Source organism: Lithobates pipiens, unplaced genomic scaffold (genome assembly GCF_037356315.1).
Source record: "Lithobates pipiens isolate NorthernLeopardFrog02 unplaced genomic scaffold, aLitPip1_a1.2 Scaffold_16, whole genome shotgun sequence".
NCBI classification, from domain to species: Eukaryota; Metazoa; Chordata; class Amphibia; order Anura; family Ranidae; genus Lithobates; species Lithobates pipiens.
In genome coordinates, this window is record NW_027507748.1 from 556,253,087 (window position 1) to 556,273,313 (window position 20,227).

Below are 20,227 nucleotides of genomic sequence, written 5' to 3' on the forward strand. Positions count from 1 at the left end.
TCTGCAGTGTACTTACCACAAGAGGACACTTTTTGTCTGTGTGAATGAGGCCTAATGCCCCGTACACACGATCAGACTTTCCAACAACAAATGTTGGATGTGAGCTTTTTGTCAGAAAGTCCGACCGTGTGTATGCTCCATAGAACATTTTCTGTCGGGCAAACAAATGTTTGAGAGCAGGTTCTCAAATTTTCCGACAACAAAACTTGTTGTCAGAAATTCTGAGTGTGTGTACACATGTCCGACGCACAAAAGTCCACGCATGCTCGAAATTAAGCAGAAAAAGCCGTGTGTGTGCAAGACAAGTTTGAGCCAACATTCTTCGGGAAATAAAAATTCAGTTTTGTTGTTGGAAAGTCTGATCACATAAGAGTTAACAGGCTGAGCTGACCAATCACTTTCTTACTTTCTGCTCTCTATCACCAATTACTGTCAAAATTCTATTTAACCAGGGATTACAGTATATATATCTGAGAGTAAGCAAGAAGTCTGCAATGGATTTGTTTGGGGATTTGTTGCCTTTATAACAAGCGAAGGTTCTCATATAACCAGGTCACTGACAAAAGGGAATGGGGTGGACTGGTACAGTGCCTAGGTGAAAAACTGAAATGGCGAGCAAGTAGACTGTGCATTTTAAATTCAATTTTTTTTGTTTGTTTTGTTATTTTGACTGGAGGGCATAAAAAATTAGCTGTTGTAGGAAAATATAATTAGCACACTATATAAAAAAAAACATGCATTGAACTCTTTCTGACTGCAGACTATATTTAAATATCTCTCAACATGACAATCCATACTGTAAGTGTATTGATAGGTTTATAAACTTCTCCAAGCAGAACCAGTATTCAGCACATTGGAGTGATAGCTTTATAGTCAAGTTAAATGTTAGATACGAAGACTGGTAAACTTAGCCTGGGCATCAGGGAATTGATGATCCTCAGACATGAAAAAGGTTAAAGGGCCAAATGCACTTAGTATGTCCTGGGAAATAAAACACAAGCTGAAATATCTTAGAGAGCTGTCACACAATGTACACAAGAAGTATTCTGCTCCTGTCTTTCTGGGTAATAATTTTTGCTTGCTGTTAAATAGCTAATACAACGTTTTAACCAGCCATTTAAAACTTTAATAATCACAGCAAGTTACAAAACTACTATAATTTGCTTTCTATGAAGCATATTTTACATTTGATTAACATACATATACTTTAATTATCTTACCTGCATATGTGTGGTGGATTACCAATGGGACTTCCAACAGGTGAACCATATACCGGAGACCTAAATGAAAAGAATCATGTTATATATATATACAGAATCTAACAGTGAGTACACCCCTCACATTTTTGTAAATATTTTATTGTATCTTTTCAAAGTAACCACAATCCCCAGCCTGGCCTTTAAACATACGGTAAGGGTTTTTGCCTTTTGTCACCTAAAAGTGGTTCTGAAGCCTAAATATTTTTTACCTTAATGCACTCCCTGCATTAAGATGAATAAAATTTAGGTATAAGAGGTGTAATTACAACTTTCAGGGCCCCGGTGCAAGAAACCCTGAAGGGCCTCCCGACCCCATCCCGAGGCCCTCTCTCATGTTCTCAGCAGGCCACCTCCTGGTGTCTTCAGGCCCCCATATGGTGATGGAACACCAGGGCCCAGTCGCAAGTGTGACCTTTGAGACCCTTGTAGTTCTGCCACTGACCTTACTATTACTGGGTGGCATTTTGGAGGATGTAAGGGAGCACTCTGGAAGATATAATGGGGCCCTCTGGAGGTACTAAAATAGTACCTCCAGAGTGCCCTCTTAATGCCTCCAGAGTGCCCCCTTACATCCACCTGAGTGCCCCCTTGGGATCAGTGGCAGTATATATATTTATATATATTACTGTATATACAGTAATGCTTCTATACAGTATGTTAATCAAATGCAAAATATGCTTCATAGAAAGCAAATGATAGTAGTTTTGTAAATTGCTGGGATTATTAAAGTGGGGGGGTGGGATCATTGGCAGTAGTGGTGGTGGTGGGAGGGGCTATGGGATCGGTGATGGGGGGATGGGATCAGTGGCAATGGGATGTGGAGGCGGGTGGGATTAATGGCAGCGGCGGTGGTGATGGGGGTGGGATCAGTGGCAGCGGCGGTGCTGAGGGGAGTGGGATCAGTGGCAGAGGTGGTGGTGAGGGGGGAGGGATCAGTGGCAGCGGTAGTGGTAAAGGGTGGTGGGACCTGTGGCAGTGATGGTGAAGTGGGCGGGATCCGTGGCAGTGGTGGTGAAGGGGGGGTGGGATCCGTGGCAGTGGTTTTGAAATGGGGTGGGATCCATGGCAGTGGTGGTGGTGAGGGGAGTGGGATCCATGGCAGTGGTGGTGGTGGGAGGAGTGGGATCAGTGGCAGCAGTGGTGGTGAAGGTGGTGGGATCAGTTGCAGTGGTAGTGGTGAAGGGGGTGGGATTGGTGGCAGTGGTGGGGGTGAAGGGTGGTGGGACCCGTGGCATTGGGGGATGGTGAAGGGGGTGGGATCCGAGGCAGCAGTGGTGGTGAGAGGAGTGGCAGCCGTGGTGGTGAAGGGGGGTGGGATCCGTGGCAGCGGTGGTGGTGAGGGGGGTGGGATCAGTGGCAGCGGCGGTTCTGAGGGGAGTGGGATCAGTGGCAGCGGTGGTGGTGAGGGGGGAGGGATCAGTGGCAGCGGTAGTGGTAAAGCGTGGTGGGACCTGTGGCAGTGATGGTGAAGGGGGACGGGATCCGTGACAGTGGTTGTGAAATGGGGTGGGATCCATGGCAGTGCTGGTGGTGAGGGGAGTGGGATCAGTGGCAGCAGTAGTGGGGAAGGGGGTGGGATCCATGGTAGTGGTGGTGGTGAGAAGGGTGGGATCAGTGGCAGCGGTGGTGGTAAGGAGAGTGGAATCAGTGGCAGTGGTGGTGGTGAAGGGTGGTGGGACCCATGGCAGTCGTTGTAAATGGGTGTGGGATCCAAGGCTGCAGTGGTGGTGAAGGGGAGTGGGATCCATGGCAGCAGTGTTGGTGAGAGGAGTGGGATCAGTGGCAGCAATGGTGGTGAAGGGGGTGGGATCCGTGGCAGCGGTGGTGGTGGTGAGGGGGGTAGGATCAGTGGCAGCGGTGGTGCTGAGGGGAGTGGGATCAGTGGCAGTGGTGGGGAGGGGGTTGGGATTAGTGTCAGCGGTAGTGGTAAAGGGTGGTGAGACCCGTGGCAGTGGTGGTGAAGGGGGGTGGGATCCGTGGCAGTGGTGAAGATTGGTGAGACCAGTGACAGTAGCGGTCGTAGTAAAGTAAGGTGGGATCCATGGCAGCGGTGGTGCCATCCTCCCCCGCCACCACCACCACTGCTTCTTACTGATTCCACCCCATACCACATCAGATCTCATCCCTATCCCTCATCACCTGTCGCAGAGGTGATGGGGGGGGGGTAGGGATGAAATCTGTGGTGATGGGGGAGGGGTGGGATTGGTAGGAGGCAGCGATGGTGGAGGATGGTATCAGTTGCACTGACATCTGGCAATTAGTCACTTTCTCAGTCAGTCGATTCCCCCTCAGTAGTCACGTGCCTCCAGGGATGCTTCTGTTTCATGGGGTCTCCTCACAGAGGGGAGAGCTTCTCCCCCATTACTCTATTGGTTGTCAGCTGGTCATCTGATGCCTTCCTTTCAGTGTCCGCCTTCCAACATAGTTTCTTTCAGGGGAGGATAAGTGGGGCAGCCCAGTGAAGTAATAGTGCTCTCTGCTCATCCTCCCCTCAGCAACCAGCTCAGCCTCCCCTCAGTGCCGGATGCCCCACCCCCAGCGAGGAAACAAACGAGCAAACGGGCGGGACCCTCACAGTGGCACAGCCAGAACAGGCGGACCTCTCAGAATGGGAGAACGGGCAGGGGGCCCCCTCCACAGTGGCTCCAGGGCCTTGCAGTGGCACAAAGAGCAGGAGAATGGGCGGGGGAGAACGGGCGGGGGGGAGAATGGGCGGGGGGAGAGCGGGCGGGGGGGTAAACAGGCAGGGCCACCCCCCACAGTGAATTCCAAGGCCTGGTCGCAAGTGCGACTGCTATGACCCTGGTAGTTCCGCCACTATTAGGTATTAATATCTTTACTTGATCCAGCACTGTGCCTGTCTGTAGCAGCTCTCCCAGCTCTCTCAGACTTTGGTGAGGCAATGGGAGCTAATGCTGCTGCTGTTAGTTAAAATCTGTGACATCTACTTTAACCATTTCAGCCCCCCGGAAGAATTTACCCCTTCCTGACCAGAGAGTTTTTTGCGATTCAGCACTGCTTCACTTTAACTGACAATTGCGCGGTCGTGCGACATGACTCCCAAGCAAAATTGATGTCCTTTTTTCCCACAAATAGAGGTTTTTTTTGGTACTATTTGATCACCTCTGCTGTTTTTTTTTTTTGCGCTATAAACAAAAACAGAGTGAAAATTTTGAAAAAAACGCATTATTTTTTACTTTTTGCTATAATAAATATCCCCCAAAAATATATAAAAAAACTTTTTTTCCCTTTTAGGCCGATACGTATTCTTCTACATATTTTTAGTAAAAAAAAATCTCAATAAGCGTTTATTGATTGGTTTGTGCAAAAGTTATAGTGTCTACCAAACAGGGGATAGTTTTATGGCATTTTTATTAATATTTTTTTTTTACTAGTAATGGCAGCGATCAGTGATTTTTATCGTGACTGTGACATTATGGCGGACACATCGGACAATTTTGACACATTTTTGGGACCATTGGCATTAATACAGCGATTGATGCTATAAAATTGCATTGATTACTGTAAAAAAGTCACTGGCAGTGAAGGGGTAAACCACTAGGGGGCAGGGAGGGGTTAAGTGTATCCTAGGGGCGTGTTTCTAACTGTCTGGGGGCGTGGCTGTGTATGACACCACACTGATTGCTGCTCCTGATGACAGGGAACAGACGGTCAGTGTGCTGTCATTCAGCAGAATGGGGAGATGCTGTTTACATCGACATCTCCCCATTCTTGAGCTCCGCAGGCATGGTCACGGAGGTTGCAGCAGGCGCACGCGCGAGAGAAATTCAAAGTAGCGTATGGGTACGTTCGTTTGCCCAGCCGTGCTATTCTGCCGACGTATAAGTACAGGAGTCGGTCGGGAACCGGTTAACAAAAGCACTGGGATACATTTTCCTACGTGCCCTGCCTGTGGGCACGGATCTGTTCACCCCAAAAATCCCTATAAGGACCAATATCTGTCCATGACTGGTTGATAGGTAGCTCTTCCATTTTCAACACCTTAACTACTTTTTAGTAGTTGTTCCTGGAGAAAGACTTATAGGAAAAGTCCAAGGACCAAGGGAGATTGAAATAAATCTCCCACCAAATGAGCAGACCCAAAAATTACATTTGAATCCTCTTTTATAGCTGTCATTACTTGATTTGTATTGTCATTGTTGCCAATGCTTTCCCTTACAGGAAAAAATAAATAAAAATAAAGTAATTAATGAGTTGTAAAAAATGAAAATACTTAGAAAACTTGTGATGTTGTGTACGAATATGTTATTGTAGGACCACCCAGGCCACAGACTGGAGGAATGGTGCCGTTATCATTATTTCTTCACTATGTATTATAGTGAAGGAGTTGCTGAATATTGTGGTTCACCTGTCACCCTGCCCAGCCCAGCATTCATCTCTCAGGTACTCAGAGACAAAGAACAGTCCATAAACTTTGTTTGTTTTTGTTTTTTAATTGAGGGGATTGAACTTGGATGGGAATGGGAAATTATGGGATGCCCAGAAAGTTTCAGTGTAACTTGCTTGGGACTACTATATACACTCCTGTATATACACTCCAGTATTCTCTCCAGCACAACTCTTGCTTAAGACCTCTTTCCCTTCACTCCTCCAGCACTTCGCTTGCTACAGATTGTTACTCCTCCAGGTCTTTACTTGTGGCAGATTCCCAGACCAGCTAGCACCACGTGGTTAGGCCTGACACTAACTCAGCCAGACCCCTATGATGTATTAATAGTTCCGGTGCTAACTGTCCTCAACTGTCGTCAACTCGACTACTGATCCCAGTAAACCCTCTTCAGGCCCTGCCAGCCCTCTTGGCTGCAGCTGCATCTTTCCACTGCCCCTTTTCCCACAGTCTGCTGTTCTGGTTCTGCACTCATCTCAAACTGCAAACTCCCAGTGCTCTCAGGTGTGCCTCCCCAATCCTCCTGACTGTGCCTCACTCACCAGCCCTCCACACTGCGACCAGTTGTCTCTTAGCAGTGCTCCCTCCCACTGTCCTCTCCTTGCTCTATCAAGTGCCTCTGTTGCCAAGATCTCTTCACTCCTCCTGGCTGCACCTGAGCCCAGGCCCAGGCCCAAGACCCCCAGGCCCCTGCACTGAGCTATTCCCAGCCCAGAATGAAAACAAACAGGCCTAGCCACTAGCTAGGCCTGCCTACATTTTCCTACTCTATAGCAAAATCTAACCTCTAACACCTACCTAACTAGAAGGTGCTATGCACATATAACCCCAGCTTCCCAGAGCCCCTCCTCATGCCATAAACAGAGAGGAGGTGAAGGAGAAAGAGGTGAAGGAGTGTAGGAGTAGTGGGAGGAAGGAGTGGAGGTGGGAAAAGAGGGACCAGGAGGACGAAGAGACCTGCCTGACAGACGCATCAATATCAAGGAATAAAAAATAAAAGTAAAATATATAAATATGAAAATAAAATTATAATAATAAAAAAATGTTAAAAAATAAATGGTAGTTGGAAATCTCTCACTCGCTAAGGTTACAGGAAAGCAAAAATGAGTGTTAGGGTTATAGGAAGGCTTAGTGTGAGCTTTGGGGTTACACAGAGGGTTAGTGTTAGGGTTACATTACAGGGAGCATTACTGTTAGGGTGAGTTACAGGGAAGGTTAGAATAAGGGGTAGAGTTACAGGGAGGGTTAGTGTAAAGCAGGGATATGCAATTAGCGGACCTCCAGCTGTTGCAAAACTACCCATCATGCCTCTGCCTCTGGGTGTCATACTAGTGGCTGTCAGAGTCTTGCTATGCCTCATGGGATTTGTAGTTCTGCAACAGCTGGACATTCCGCTAATTGCATATCCCTGGTGTAAAGTATGAAGTTATCAGGAGAGTTAGTGTAAGGGTTGGAATTACAAGTAGCCGTAGTATTAGGCAATTTATAAGGTTAGGCTGTAAGTAGGGTTAATGTTAAGGTTAGATTACTAGTAAAGATCTGTGTGAGGGAGCTGAGGTCACTACACTCTATGCTGATGTCAGTACATCTCATAGCTGTAGGCTGGAGATTGAGACTGATAGCCTAAAGTCCCCAATACTAATATAGCAATAAATACCATTTACTAGGACAGTGTTTCCTTACTGAAAGGGCCTATGAAAAATACATGGTGACTGTCATATTACATTGCATGTGTATTGGTCTGGCTTTTGTGTGTGGATATTCATTTTACTATACTCACTGAAAATGAGGACCTTTCAATGTTGAACAGAAAGGGTCACCTACATCCATTGGAGAAGGATTATGCTTTGACTCACTTTCATCCCTAATAAAAAATAATACATTTTGCAGGTCTGATACAAGATAATATAAACATATAATTTAACTTTTCTGGCAATATTATAGCCAGGCTGTTAAAATAAATAAAAGTTGTAAATAATACTTACGGTATATCTTATTTGCTCATATGTACAAGCTCCTGAAGTATTCCTTATGAATTATGGCAAATGCTCAGTTTGTGCTTGCTTTTACATTGTAACTTTAGAGGGTGACAACAAGCTACATTTGTACATTTTTCTATAGACACAGTAGATAATTTTGAAGCTTGTGCAGGACACAATCAATAATATGTACTGTTTATATATTTATCGTACATTTTTCATATATTTCTTGTCCTGCTTTTACAGTATCAGTTCTCTAGGATGGTTGAACTACTCTGCCATACATATTAAATACAATATAAGAAAGCATTTGTTGAGTCTTAACCTAAGGGCTTGTTAACACTTGACTTGACTAAATTTCTATGGCTAGAAATATGCTTGTAGCCCACCTGCCGAGCTATTGCCACCGCCAGGTGGTTGTGAGGTAGTGCGGTGGCATGTAGGCATGGCGTGGCCGGTGGAAGGAGGCTAAATGCAGTTGCTACACGCTGTATGGAAGCTTGAGGATCAGAGAGCACCTAGCCAACATGTCCGGTCTCCATGACACGCACCCTGGGGACTGTTTTAATGGGGGGTCACTAAGGAGAGGGGAACATTTGCTGTGCGCTGTTAAAGTGTTCAGGTTTAGCTTGAAGAAAAGGTGGCAACCCTAGTTGGCAGACGGGATGCCATCTACCTGTCAACTGTCTGTGGGTAGATCATGGCAGAAACCCTGGGGAACTTTCATTGTGCATGGGGCTCACAGCAGAGCACACTAGCAGTGGTTTCCTTCATATGTAGAGGAATGCATGCTGGCCCCTCCTCCCCTCCGTCCATTCTAGGTCAAGTCACATACAGGCACCTGGGATGGAAGGGAGGAGAGAAGGAGCCGGCAGGGAACAGTGCACCACAGCTAGCACTATCACAGCTGCTTAGCTGCCTAGCTCGCCATGTTGGGCAAAGGGGATGCGATCTACCCATCAGCTGCCTGCGACTGACAGGTAGATTGTGGTGGAAAGCCTAGGGAACTCTCATGGAACCCCAGTTGAGAAACTCTAGTCTGAACAGTGAAAAGAGAAGCAGCACACTCATCTCTCTGTCTCTCTACTCTCTCCTTCTATTGTCATGTTCCTTGTTCACACATGGGCACCGAAGCACAATTTTTGTGTTGCTTTCTGAGTTCAGAGGATTCCAGGAGGATGACACCAGATCAAATTCAGACACACGCAAGACATTAATTTGTGTCTTTTACACTTTATCTGCCTGGAGTTCAGCTTTAGATATAAAATATGTAAAAAATGTGTATGTATTTTTTGGTATGATTTTTGTATAATTCTTCATGTGACAGTGATGACCAATCAGATTTTGCGTGGTCTGTGCTGGCAGCGCCAGACAGAGAGGAGAAAAAGCAGCGGGGATTTCAAATCCATCCCGAAATCATTGGAGTGGCTTTCAATAGCCTTTTTAGCTCAGAATTGTGAGAGGTAAGTACAGTGGGGACTGATTGACTGTATCATTATGTGAAAATACATAAAGGAAAAAAAGCCACAAAAATGAATGCAACCACTTCATATAATAATTTATAAGCTGCAATATATTACATCTTTGTTTTGGGTTTAAAGCGGAGGTCCACCCTAAAGTGGACCTTCCGCTCATCGGAACCCTCCCCCCCTCCGGTGCCACAATCGGCACCTTTCAGGGGGGAGGGGGGTGCAGTTACCTGGATAATCCAGGTAACTGCACCCACTTCCGGGACAGCTCTCTGCGGAAAGGGGCGTAACTTACGCCCCTTTCCGCAAGTGCCCGCCCCTTCCCGCAAGTGCCCCGCTGCCTGCTGGGAAACACACAGCTCCCAGAGGCAGCGGGGAGCGTCCTTATTGCGCAGCGCAATTCGCGCATGCGCAGTAGGGAACCGGGAAATGAAGCCGAAAGGCTCCATTTCCTGATTCCCATACCCAAGATGGCGGCGGCAGGACCCGACAGACGACCTAGCGATCGGCTTCGGGTGCCGACATCGCGGGCGCGCTGGACAGGTAAGTGTCACTATTTTAAAAGTCAGCAGCTGCAGTATTTGTAGCTGCTGGCTTTTAAAAAAAAAAAAAAAACGCGGAGTCCCGGTGGACTCCCGCTTTAATACCACTTTGATTTGCTTGTATTTTCCTTTAAAACTTTATGCCCATCTAAGACTACCCTGTCCATGAGACGCCAGTGCTGCTATGTGATTTCACTGCAGAACGAACTGCATTGTCTCCCTATTATAGGATGTGTACAAAAACATATTTTGCCAGGACCAATAAGTAATACAACTATGTTGCGGAGGGTAAAAAGGCTTTTGTGTTAATACTACTGACAGATTGCATAATATATGTGAATTTTTATTTTGTCCATAGTTACACTTAAGAAAACCTGTTCTCTCCTGCCAGCTTCTCTACTTTATAAAACCCAGCTCACGGTCCTGGAATTTTATTAAAGGTTGGGCAGGCTGAGTGTCAGCTCCTGCCAAAACGTCCTTCTCCTGCAAGTTGAAACAATACTCATAGAATGCAGTGTGTACTACACACTGCCAACTTTTGATTAACAAGCAATGGGAAATCAAAACAATTATCATTTATGGGCTCTTAGTGCAGGAGAATGTGGCATGTGTACTGTACAATACTAAGAACAAAGTCCATGCATTTTGGTCTATATATCACACTATAACACTGGCTGTGTATCAAACTGGGCATTTTCAAATATTGGCTTTGTGATGTGCTGCTTATATCTGAGCAGAAATTATATATTATTACACTACTTATTCAGGAATATGTACTAGGTTTTTTGCTGTGCGTTCTGCAACATGGACTCTTTTTCCATTGGGTATAATTGAAAAATATGTAATAAGGATACGGGAGGTCAGGGAAAAGGTCAGTGTGCTAAACTGCTTTTTTTTACTGTTAGCCCTTGTACACACGGTCGGAGATTCCGACAACCAAATCCGTCGGATTTTGTCTGACGGATCTTGTCCGAAACTGTTGCATACACACGGTCGCACAAAGTTGTCGGAAAATCGGATCTTTCAGAACGTGATGACGTAATTTCGTTACGATGGGACTACGTTCAGGCTAGTAGCCAATAGCTTTGATGTAGGAATTTGATCTGAGCATGCGTGGCACTTTGTCCGATCGGAATTCTCTACACATGATCGGAGTATGTCCGATTGGAGCATTTTGTCGGAAAATATTTCCAGCAAGTTGGAAAATTTGGTCTGACGGATATTCCAATGGAAACAGTCCGATGCAGACCACACACAGTCGGAATATCCGACAAAACGCTCCGATCGGACACATTCCGTCTGAATCTCCGATCGTGTGTACAAGGGCTTAGAGTTGTATTTCCTAGAGAGTAAAACAAGATTGGATTTTTGCTTCATTTTAATACCATATTGTCAACAAGGTATTCATTTTACAGTATATGTGGTTCTTTATAATTAAAATGTAATAAAAATAGTAGATGACAGAAACTTACCCGGGTACTGTTAATATAATAACAGCTCTCTTGTACCCGTTACCGCTTGTAGAGACCTCTGGGGGAGGAAAATTAAAAATACAAAGATTGGTGTGAGATTTGCAAAGTATAGTACAAAAGGTTAAAGTGATTGTAAAGTCTCATTTAAAAAATTAATAAAAATAACAAACATGTTATACTTACCTCCTCTGTGTGGTTGGTTTTGCAGAGAGCAGCCCTGATCCTCCTATTCTTGGGTCCCTCTTTGCTGCTCCTGGCCCCTTCCTCCTATCTAGCGCCCCCACAGTTAACAGCTTCCCATGGGGGCACCCAAGCCGAGTCACAGCTCCTTGCATCCATTTAGACACAGGGCCTGACCCTACCCGCCCCCTCTCTCTCCTGATTGGCTGACTGCCTTTGATTGACAGCTGCAGGAGCCAATGGCGCCGCTGCTGTGTTTCAGCCAATCCCGGACGACAGTCCCAGATGGCTTAGACATTTGTGGACATCATTGCAGAGAGATGGGGCTCAGGTAAGTAATTAGGGGGTGCTGGGGTGGCTGCTACACACCAAAGTTTTTTTTTTAATCTTAATGCATAGAAAGCATTAAGATAAAAAAAAACTTCTGCCTTTACAACTCCTTTAAAGGGTAACTGTATATCATAATCGTACAATACAGGCCTGATATTCCTAGATCTTGGGTTATAGGCTGGTACCTTCAGCTGAATGGACACAGGCAAAGCTTTGAGGCTATACCCCAGACACCCTGTAGCCCTACCCAACTGAGTAGGTTTTTTGCTAGTGTCCAAAGATAATAGACCTCTTATGGAAACTTCACTCTTAGCCTAGCTAGTTTATTAGTTTAACTTCGGATTCTTCAAAGAACTCTTCAGATTCTTTAATTAACTCATCAATCTACTCTTCATTGTCTTCTAATACAACAATAGAAGCAATGTATCCAGATTGGTGCAACCTCGGTAAAACTTTGGGGCATATTTCTTTTTTAAAATACCCATTAATACCAAGCAACTTTGGCAATATAAACTATTATCTCTGTATGTTCTTTACTGTGCTTTCAAAGCTATCATCCCAAGACCAGGGCAGTGCAAACATCACTTGCTCTGTGTACATGCTGCTTGTCTGCTGTCCTTTCTGCAGAAATATGACTGGTACATACGTGATGAACATTTGAATATTTGGCCTATGTGTACAGCACCCTGACAGAAGCCATTCTAACAACGCTTTTATCAAATGAGCATGCTGGAAAACCAGTATCCAGCAGTCTGAAGGCCTACTGTACTTGTTGTGTGGTCCCTGGACACCTGCAGTCTGTAGTGGGAGCATTGAACTGTAAAGGGGTAACAGCAGTAATCTGTACTATCCTCATGTAACTTGCCCCAGTCTCTGACTGTCTTCTGCAGTTCGTCTCCACTCTTCAACTTCACTTGCATCAGGTTAAAAGTTTTCCCATTATTTCCTCAAGTTTTTCTGCAGTTTCTGCCAATCCTCTCTGAATATGGATGAGCACATTGACCTGGTTTCGGTTTATGAACATGTAGCATCCCGTAGCATGGCTAGAGTGCTAATGTTAGGATTTTTGTTAGTGTAGATAAATTTGAGCTTGTCTGGCAGCCAAGCCTGTGTGTTTTTCTGGGTCAGGGTTGAGTGACTCAGGCAGGCTGGATGACTCAACAGCAGCATTTCTGGTGACTCCCGCTGCTTGGAGAAGATTCCAGAAGCAGTTGGGTGGGGTCTAGGAGGAGCTATCTGGAGTGTTCTGAGGGCCCTGACCAATCCCCAAATACTCAGGGTCAGCCCAGCTGGGGCAGTGGAGTTCAGGTGGAAGATGGAGATGGAGTGTTAGGCTCTTGGAGGCCTTTGAGAGTAGCCCCCCAGTCTGCACAGGAGCAAGGAGAGGACAGCAGGGGAACACTGCCGGGCAAATCTCCAGGGAGGAAGACAGCCAAGAAGTAGCCAGGAGGGCTAGTGAAAGGGGCAGCTGCAGCTAGGCAGGCTAGCAGTGCCTGAAGAGGTGGTACTGGGAGCAGTAGCTACAGGCCTAGTAGCACCAAAGACCTCTCTTTCTGCTACACTACCCCTGATCCCTCCTTTGCGCTTCAAAGTATTCAGATTGCCATTTTCGGCGATTCTGAATACTTTATATTTTTTAAAACCGGCGTCATTGGCACCCGCGTAAACAGGAAGTGACGTTGTGACGTCGCTTCCGTGTTTACAATCAGGAGACTGGAACGAAGCTGTTTCCGGCTGCGTTCCAGTCTGTCACTAGGCACCGGAAGAGCCAGATCGTCGATCAGGTCTCCTGGTGGGACGGGAGGCCTGTTCAGAGCGGTGGGAGGCGGGGGGAGGGGGATGTCCCCTCCCGCTCCTCCGGGATAACAGCCGAGCGGCTTTTAGCCACATTGGTTGTTATCCCTGGAAATCCAATCGCCCGCTCTAAACAACGGTACTAGGATGATACCTGCAGCTGCGGGCATCATCCTGGTATAACCCCCGAAAGACGAGGCCACATATTTGCGTACGCTCGGAAGGAAGGGGTTAATTGTATCAGTACTAGCTGGTTTGTGCTGGAGGTAGAAGGGGAGATGTGTATATACTGGATGTATATAGTTTGTGTCCCTGAAGATTTCTCTACTGATCAAGTGGGAATCCCATAACAACCTTTACCCCATCCCAGTTCAATTCCCCTAATAAAAAACAAAGTTGCAAGGACTGATTCTTGTCTTAAGAGTGAGTGGAAAGTGTTTGTGCCTAGCTGTGCAGGGTGGGAGATACCCATCTTTACCAGAGGCTCCTGCGGGTGTAGTGCTACAAACATTTTTTCAAATATTGCTCAAAATTTGCAGTTCGCAAACTTTGTGGAAAAGCCCACTAAAGTCTATGGGTGTCAATCTAAAGTTATTAATTTCTACCTATTTGTAGGGCTATTAAGCAACTACCACTCTGGCGTGTACCAATGTCAAAATAAGAATAAAAACAAATCTCTTACTACACAGAGCTGTCAGCTCCCGCTAACAGCTCCAACACATTTTGACAACATGATGGCTGCGAGCCCACCCATTTTAGGTGAGGGGGCTGGGTTATCCATTACTTCAACTTATTGTCTCTTGTGACTCAGTTGACCAGAGAAAAGGCAATACACTGCACCGCTATTTTTGGCACAACTTTTAGAATCTCAGTGATTTGCCGCAAACTTGAACTTCATTCCTAATACTAAATATTATGTGTGACCCCTTGGTGATGTAAGGGGTAGCAGTGGAATCCCCTCCGTACTTTATAAGTTGGCAACTACTGCTTTAGGCGAACAGCACCATCAATCACTACTATACATATACAGTATATGCTTATTATTACCAACTACATATAATTAGCAATATAACTGTATGTAGCGGTACCCCCATGAGGGCTGCTGATTTTGTTCATTACCTTTTGACAGATTGCTCCCATGCACTTACATAACACCAAACAGTCAAGATTCCGGATTTTCTAATTCTTTATTCTGGGTATAAATCATGGGTTGTTCAATAGGGTATATGAGATGCCCCATCCAACCCCATTTCTAGGTCAAAGGTTAATTAATTAATCTGTAGCCGTGGCTTTGTTAATTAAAGGGGTTGTAAAGGTTCGTTTTTTATTTTCTACATAGGTTCCTCTAAGCTAGTGCATTGTTGATTCACTTACCTTTTCCTTCGATTTGCCTTCTAAATGTTTTTTTTCTTTGTCTGAATATCTCACTTCCTGTTTCTCCTCAGTAAACTTCTCACCATCATCCGAGCTGGTGGTTAGTCAACCAGAACAGCTTACTGAACAGCTTACTGAGGAGGAACATGAAGTGAGAAATTCAGACAAAGAAAACAAAGAAAAAAAACATTTATAAGGTAAATCGAAGGAAAAGGTAAGTGAACCAACAATGCACTAGCTTATAGGAACCTATTTAGAAAATAAAAAACAAACCTTTACAACCCCTTTAAGTTCCTTATAGCAATCCTTTCCTGGTTCCAATTCTCTCTTAGGTAGCACTCCCAATATGGACAGATAAGCATTACTCTGAATAATGCTGTGGGTGTTGACCTCCAAGTCACAGGCCACACTGCCTATTTCCACGACTTGTGTTGCCAAACTTCCCTCAATCCTGGAAAGTGTGGTCCTTGGATACACAGTATGAAGTTCCTAAATAGCTCCACTGGGCTTTCACTCCTGTTGCTCTCTCCCAATCAACAGTCCATGTTCTACTCACAGAAAGTAAATTCCCCAGTCTTCTTCCTCCACTTAGCTCCTACTTCCTCCTCCTCTCTCGCTGTCCGGCACATCCCCGCATGGGACGTCCGGTATTCCTCCAGCGCTACATGCTGACTTCGTTTCCAGGGGCCCGACTTTCGGCCTCCCTGGAATCACCTCCGGGATCTCTGAACTCCCGAGCCTTAAGCCTCGAACTTCTGGCCCCTCCAGAGCATGTGACCCCCCTTTTTATGAGAGACCGCCCCTTGACCATATAAATTAACCATTGGTCAATTCTCTCACATGGGTTTCCTGCCACTCAGGTCTCAGCCCATCCTCCCTTTCCAGCAAAATTCACTGTCAAGCAGAGGAGGTATCCATGAGTCCAAGTGTAGGCGGCCACACCTTCTCTACTCTGACACTCCCAACTCTGAATAAACAACCAGGCCTAGTAGAGAGCAGAAGCCTGGCTAAATTTACCTGTCTCTATATCCTATACTGTCATAAAAACATCACTAAGCACCTACCTAAAAGTAGAGGGCGCTACATGTAAATAGTAATATAGTAACTTTTCATACAGGAATGTAGAAGTTTAGCAGCGTTTTTAGAATGACAGACTGAAAGCTGATCACTTTAGCTACAGGCTTACATTTATAGTAGGTGCTGTACAAATGATTGAACACAAAGCAAACTAAAGGGTAGGAAGTGATTAATTCGTGAATTGGTTACATACTTTTGTAGTATTTCTCAAAGACTGTATCTTTTTCCCCTTTCATATAAAGAAATTTGAGCTGTTTCAAATCCCTGACGCGGTCACCCAAGGACAGAATCTGAAGGTCCTTTGCTGTGAAAGGTTGGATGTTTTGGATCTGTCCTGAACCTGGAATCAAACATAAAAACACATTTTAGTACATTTGGGTTGGAAGTTGTTGAAAAATTATACACTAGACCCAATTCATCAAGCTGTCATAGCAAATTAAAACTGGCCTTTCAAGTGATATTTATCATAAATGATAATAATGTATGATTCACCTAATAGAAAGACATTTCAGGAAATTCCTCTAAACACAGCTTCTGAACGCATTTTTTTGGGTTCCAAAAAATTTCTCTAAACTCTGCCTAGAAATTACTATAAGCGACCCTTTGTACATGTACTGATAAGATAACAGAGGAAAGTTTAGGAGCAGTTGCAAAAAAATGCCCAACTGTTCCTAAACGTCCGTTTACCAGCAGCAGTGTACATGAGGCCTAACTCGCATTTAGCAGCGTTTCCTTTACAGATTTTTGACTATTTGCAAAAAAACAAACAAAAGCAAAAACACTAAACGCAAATGCAACTAAACTCGGCTAAACGTGGCATGCAAACTATCTGTCAAGTTAAATCGTTCAGGGGAGGTTGTAAAACGTCCCTTGTACATTAAGCCTAATACTACAAATTAAATTTTTGCACTTAAGAAAGGTAAAAAGTGTATTATGTTTAGTAACAATGTAATCCTGGTTAAACTTTTGCCATGTAGAGGTGCCTCTAATAAAAAATAATAATTCATATTGTAAAGCTGGATTGAGATTTCAGTTTAAATCAGCTAAATATATTCCAGGTGCATCAAGATAAAATGTGTGCAAAGTCTTTGGCCCCTTTCACATGGGCCGGACTCCGGCACATGAGAGGAAGTAAACCCTGATGGGTTCTAATTTTTACCCTGCTTTCGCCTGCAAAGTAAAAGCATAATGGGCTAGTATGCATCACATACTAGCCCCTTATGTGACACTTACCTGCAAACAAAGCCTGCGTTGTCCCCGCTGGTGGCCGCATCCATCTTCGCCCTCTTCCTTCTGGGGCTGTGGACTCCGGCTCTGTGATTGGCCGGAGTCACATGATGTCACTCCCTCACATGCACGCAGTAACCGTCATTCACAGCACTTGCTAGTGAAGAAACGGCACGGAGGGCCGTTTCTTCACAGCGCATGTGCCGATGACATTGGTGCAAGTGTATATAGTAAATATCTCCAAAACCATGCAGGTTTAGAAGATATTTACAGTACCTACAGGTAAGCCTTATTATAGGCTTACCTGTAGGTACGAGTGGTGTATCTGGGTTTAAAACTCACTTTAACTCAGTTTCGCTCAGCAGGGGATTTGTCCACTTATCCCTAGAGTAGAGCAGAGAGGCCAGATGACAGGTCCATGTTTGCTCAGTTTATTCAGAGCGGACACGGACACAGCCCGCTCTGCTATATGGGCAGTCCGATGGAACTGGACTGGCTATCCATTTACGCCTGACCGCCTTCCAATCCAATCTGAGGGGAATGGATCTCCGTCCGCTTGTTCTGCCTGATCAGGTTGCATTGGAGATAGGCATGTGTAAATGAACACAAGTCCATTAACATCCGTCGCTCCATAGAGAAGAATGGGACGTCCAGTGGGGTTCCCCTCAAAGACGGACAGGCAGACCCAATCTGACCTCTCATGTGAATGGGGCCTTTTGGTGGTCATATACGGTTTGAGTTTATTATCTGATTATTGTGTTATTCAATTAAAATGATCTAATTGGCAAACAACAAAATTGGCATGACTTCCCTTCCAATCAACTGAAACTCTATTTAAATTAGATTTGATCAAACTGAGTTGATCTCCTGGGTCAGAAAATGATCAATGGTGTTGCCTCCATTCGCAGCACTGAGATGCTTTGTTCATGAATTTATTATATTTTGATCAATTATAGTATGATTGTGCACGGCGAACACATAGAAGTGATTGAGGGCTTTTATCTTTCAACCATTGATCGAAATCCACATGTCACATAATTGTGGGGAGGTGCAGCGTGGTGCGGCTGCAATAAACACTCAGTGTCCAGTTGCAGGAAACAGAACTTATTAAAGTTTAAATTCATTAATTCACAACAAGCCTGGCAGGAAGGCACCTGGCTGGAAACACTCACACAATGTAAAAGCAGGGTGTAGCAGAGCAGGTTTCGGATGTGCAGACAGCGTCTGTCTTGAGGGGTGAAATGTGGCCTGGCCCGTCTGTACCCAAACGGGGAGGCTTTCAGGAAGGATGGCTCATCCTTATTTTCTCCCTACTCGTCTGGGACCTCTCTACCGCTACTCACTGTGCCTGACAGATGGACGCCTTGTCTCTACACCAGTGGTCATCAACCCTGTCCTCAGGCCCACTAACAGGCCAGGTTTGCAAGATAACTGAAATACATCACAGGTGATATCATTTTCTGCTCATGATTGCAGTATGCATCTGCCCAAGGTAATACATAGAACCTGGCCTGTTAGTGGGCCCTGAGGAAAAATGGTTGATGACCACTGCCCTACATTACCTACATGAAGAATGCACGCCAAGTTTGGGAGCCAGGATCTTATATAGACACTTCCTCACCCAAGATGGCCACCAGAGTCACATGAGGCAGTAGCATTCATATACATGGCAGGGCTCTAGCCAGGATTATTAGAGTTGGGATCCTGGAATAAAAAGTTAGCAATGACAACTTCCACGTTTCTCTCAAGAAAGGTTTAGTTTAGTAAGGCACAAGGAGTGATGATAATTTTCTAATAGCAGCCAATCCTAGCAAACATTCAGAATTCAATATATTACAGTTCAGTCAGTAAAAGATACATTCTTATTTATTGCTATGGGTTATTCTACTTTAGGCCTTTTTGAGCAAGCCTATTCAGTTTGTTTTAGTTAGGCAGTGCAAGAAATTAAAACAATGAGGAGATATTACTAAGACTGGAGCAGTATCTGCAGCAGCTGTCAATGACAAACAAGCAGCTTCTAGCTTTAATTTTTTAAAACTTAACTGAACAAGCTGAAGCTGGAAACTGATTGATTACTATGCACTGCTGCTCAAGATTCTAGAATATGTTTAATATGTTCTATTTGTCAAGGTGATTGAGGTGCGCCGTCCCAATGTTTCACAATATCATACCATAAGTGATAACAATCTATATGTAACTATTAGTAGGACTAACGTCTAAGCAGTAAAACATATCACAAGTAAATATTCAAAAATAAAAAAGTATAAAAAAAATAATAATAAATAAATTAAACATAAATAACAAAATAAACAGTGATTCACATCCATACCAGGCAGGTTACATATAGGGATGAACTGCGTGTTCGAGACGAACCCATGTTTGACTTGAACATCGTCTGTTCGTCCATTTGGCGAAATCTGAACATTATGGGCTGTTCACGCCAAATTCAAGTGGCACTCACGGCCCATAATTCACTGCGGCATTGAAGTGCATTGCTGGCTGATGATTGGCCAGGCATGCACTATGACCCGCATGGTTGGCCAATCACAGCGCCATCAGCGAAGAGAGCCATAATTGGCAAATTATGGCTCAGGGGGTTTAGTACATGCCCCACACTATATAAGGCCGTCTGCGCGGCGGCCTTGCGTAGTGTGTTGTGTCGACTAAGAGAGAGAGAGAGATAGACGAAGAGACAGTGTCTGAATTTCCTTTGAAGCTGTTGCAATTACAGTTGGTGTATTGTGCCACCTGCTCAGTGTACATAGGGTTGCCACCTTTTGTTCAAGTCAAACCCGAACACCTTTTTTTTTTTTGTTTTTGTTTTTTAGTATAAACTATACATATATTTTGAAATGAAATAACATTTCTAATCATATGAAGTTAATCACAAGAGTCCCCCTTTACATCAGAGTCCACAGAGTTCCCCTTTTACATCTGAATCCGTAGAGTTCCCTTGTAAGGGGGGCTTTGCAGATTCTGATGTAAGGGAGAATTCTGGGGACTCTAACATAAGGGATGCTCTGGAAACCCTGATTTAAGGGGGAACATCGAGTACTCTGAGACACGGTGAGGACTCTGATGTAAGGGGGAACACTGTGGCCTTTGGTGTAAAGGGG

At 44.8% G+C, this 20,227-nt stretch overlaps 1 protein-coding gene across 1 annotated transcript in view; it reads right to left on the reverse strand.

Annotated features, from left to right (window-relative positions):
• The window catches only part of STAT6 (signal transducer and activator of transcription 6), a 335,411-nt gene that overhangs the window by 14,392 nt on the left and 300,792 nt on the right, over positions 1-20,227 (reverse strand). The window contains exons 16-19 of the mRNA XM_077483561.1: positions 16,078-16,224; positions 11,130-11,187; positions 7,448-7,531; positions 1,221-1,280 (exon numbers count right to left, since the gene is read on the reverse strand). Of these exons, the coding sequence (XP_077339687.1) occupies positions 1,221-1,280; positions 7,448-7,531; positions 11,130-11,187; positions 16,078-16,224 (349 nt within the window). The remainder of the gene's footprint in view (positions 1-1,220; positions 1,281-7,447; positions 7,532-11,129; positions 11,188-16,077; positions 16,225-20,227) is intronic.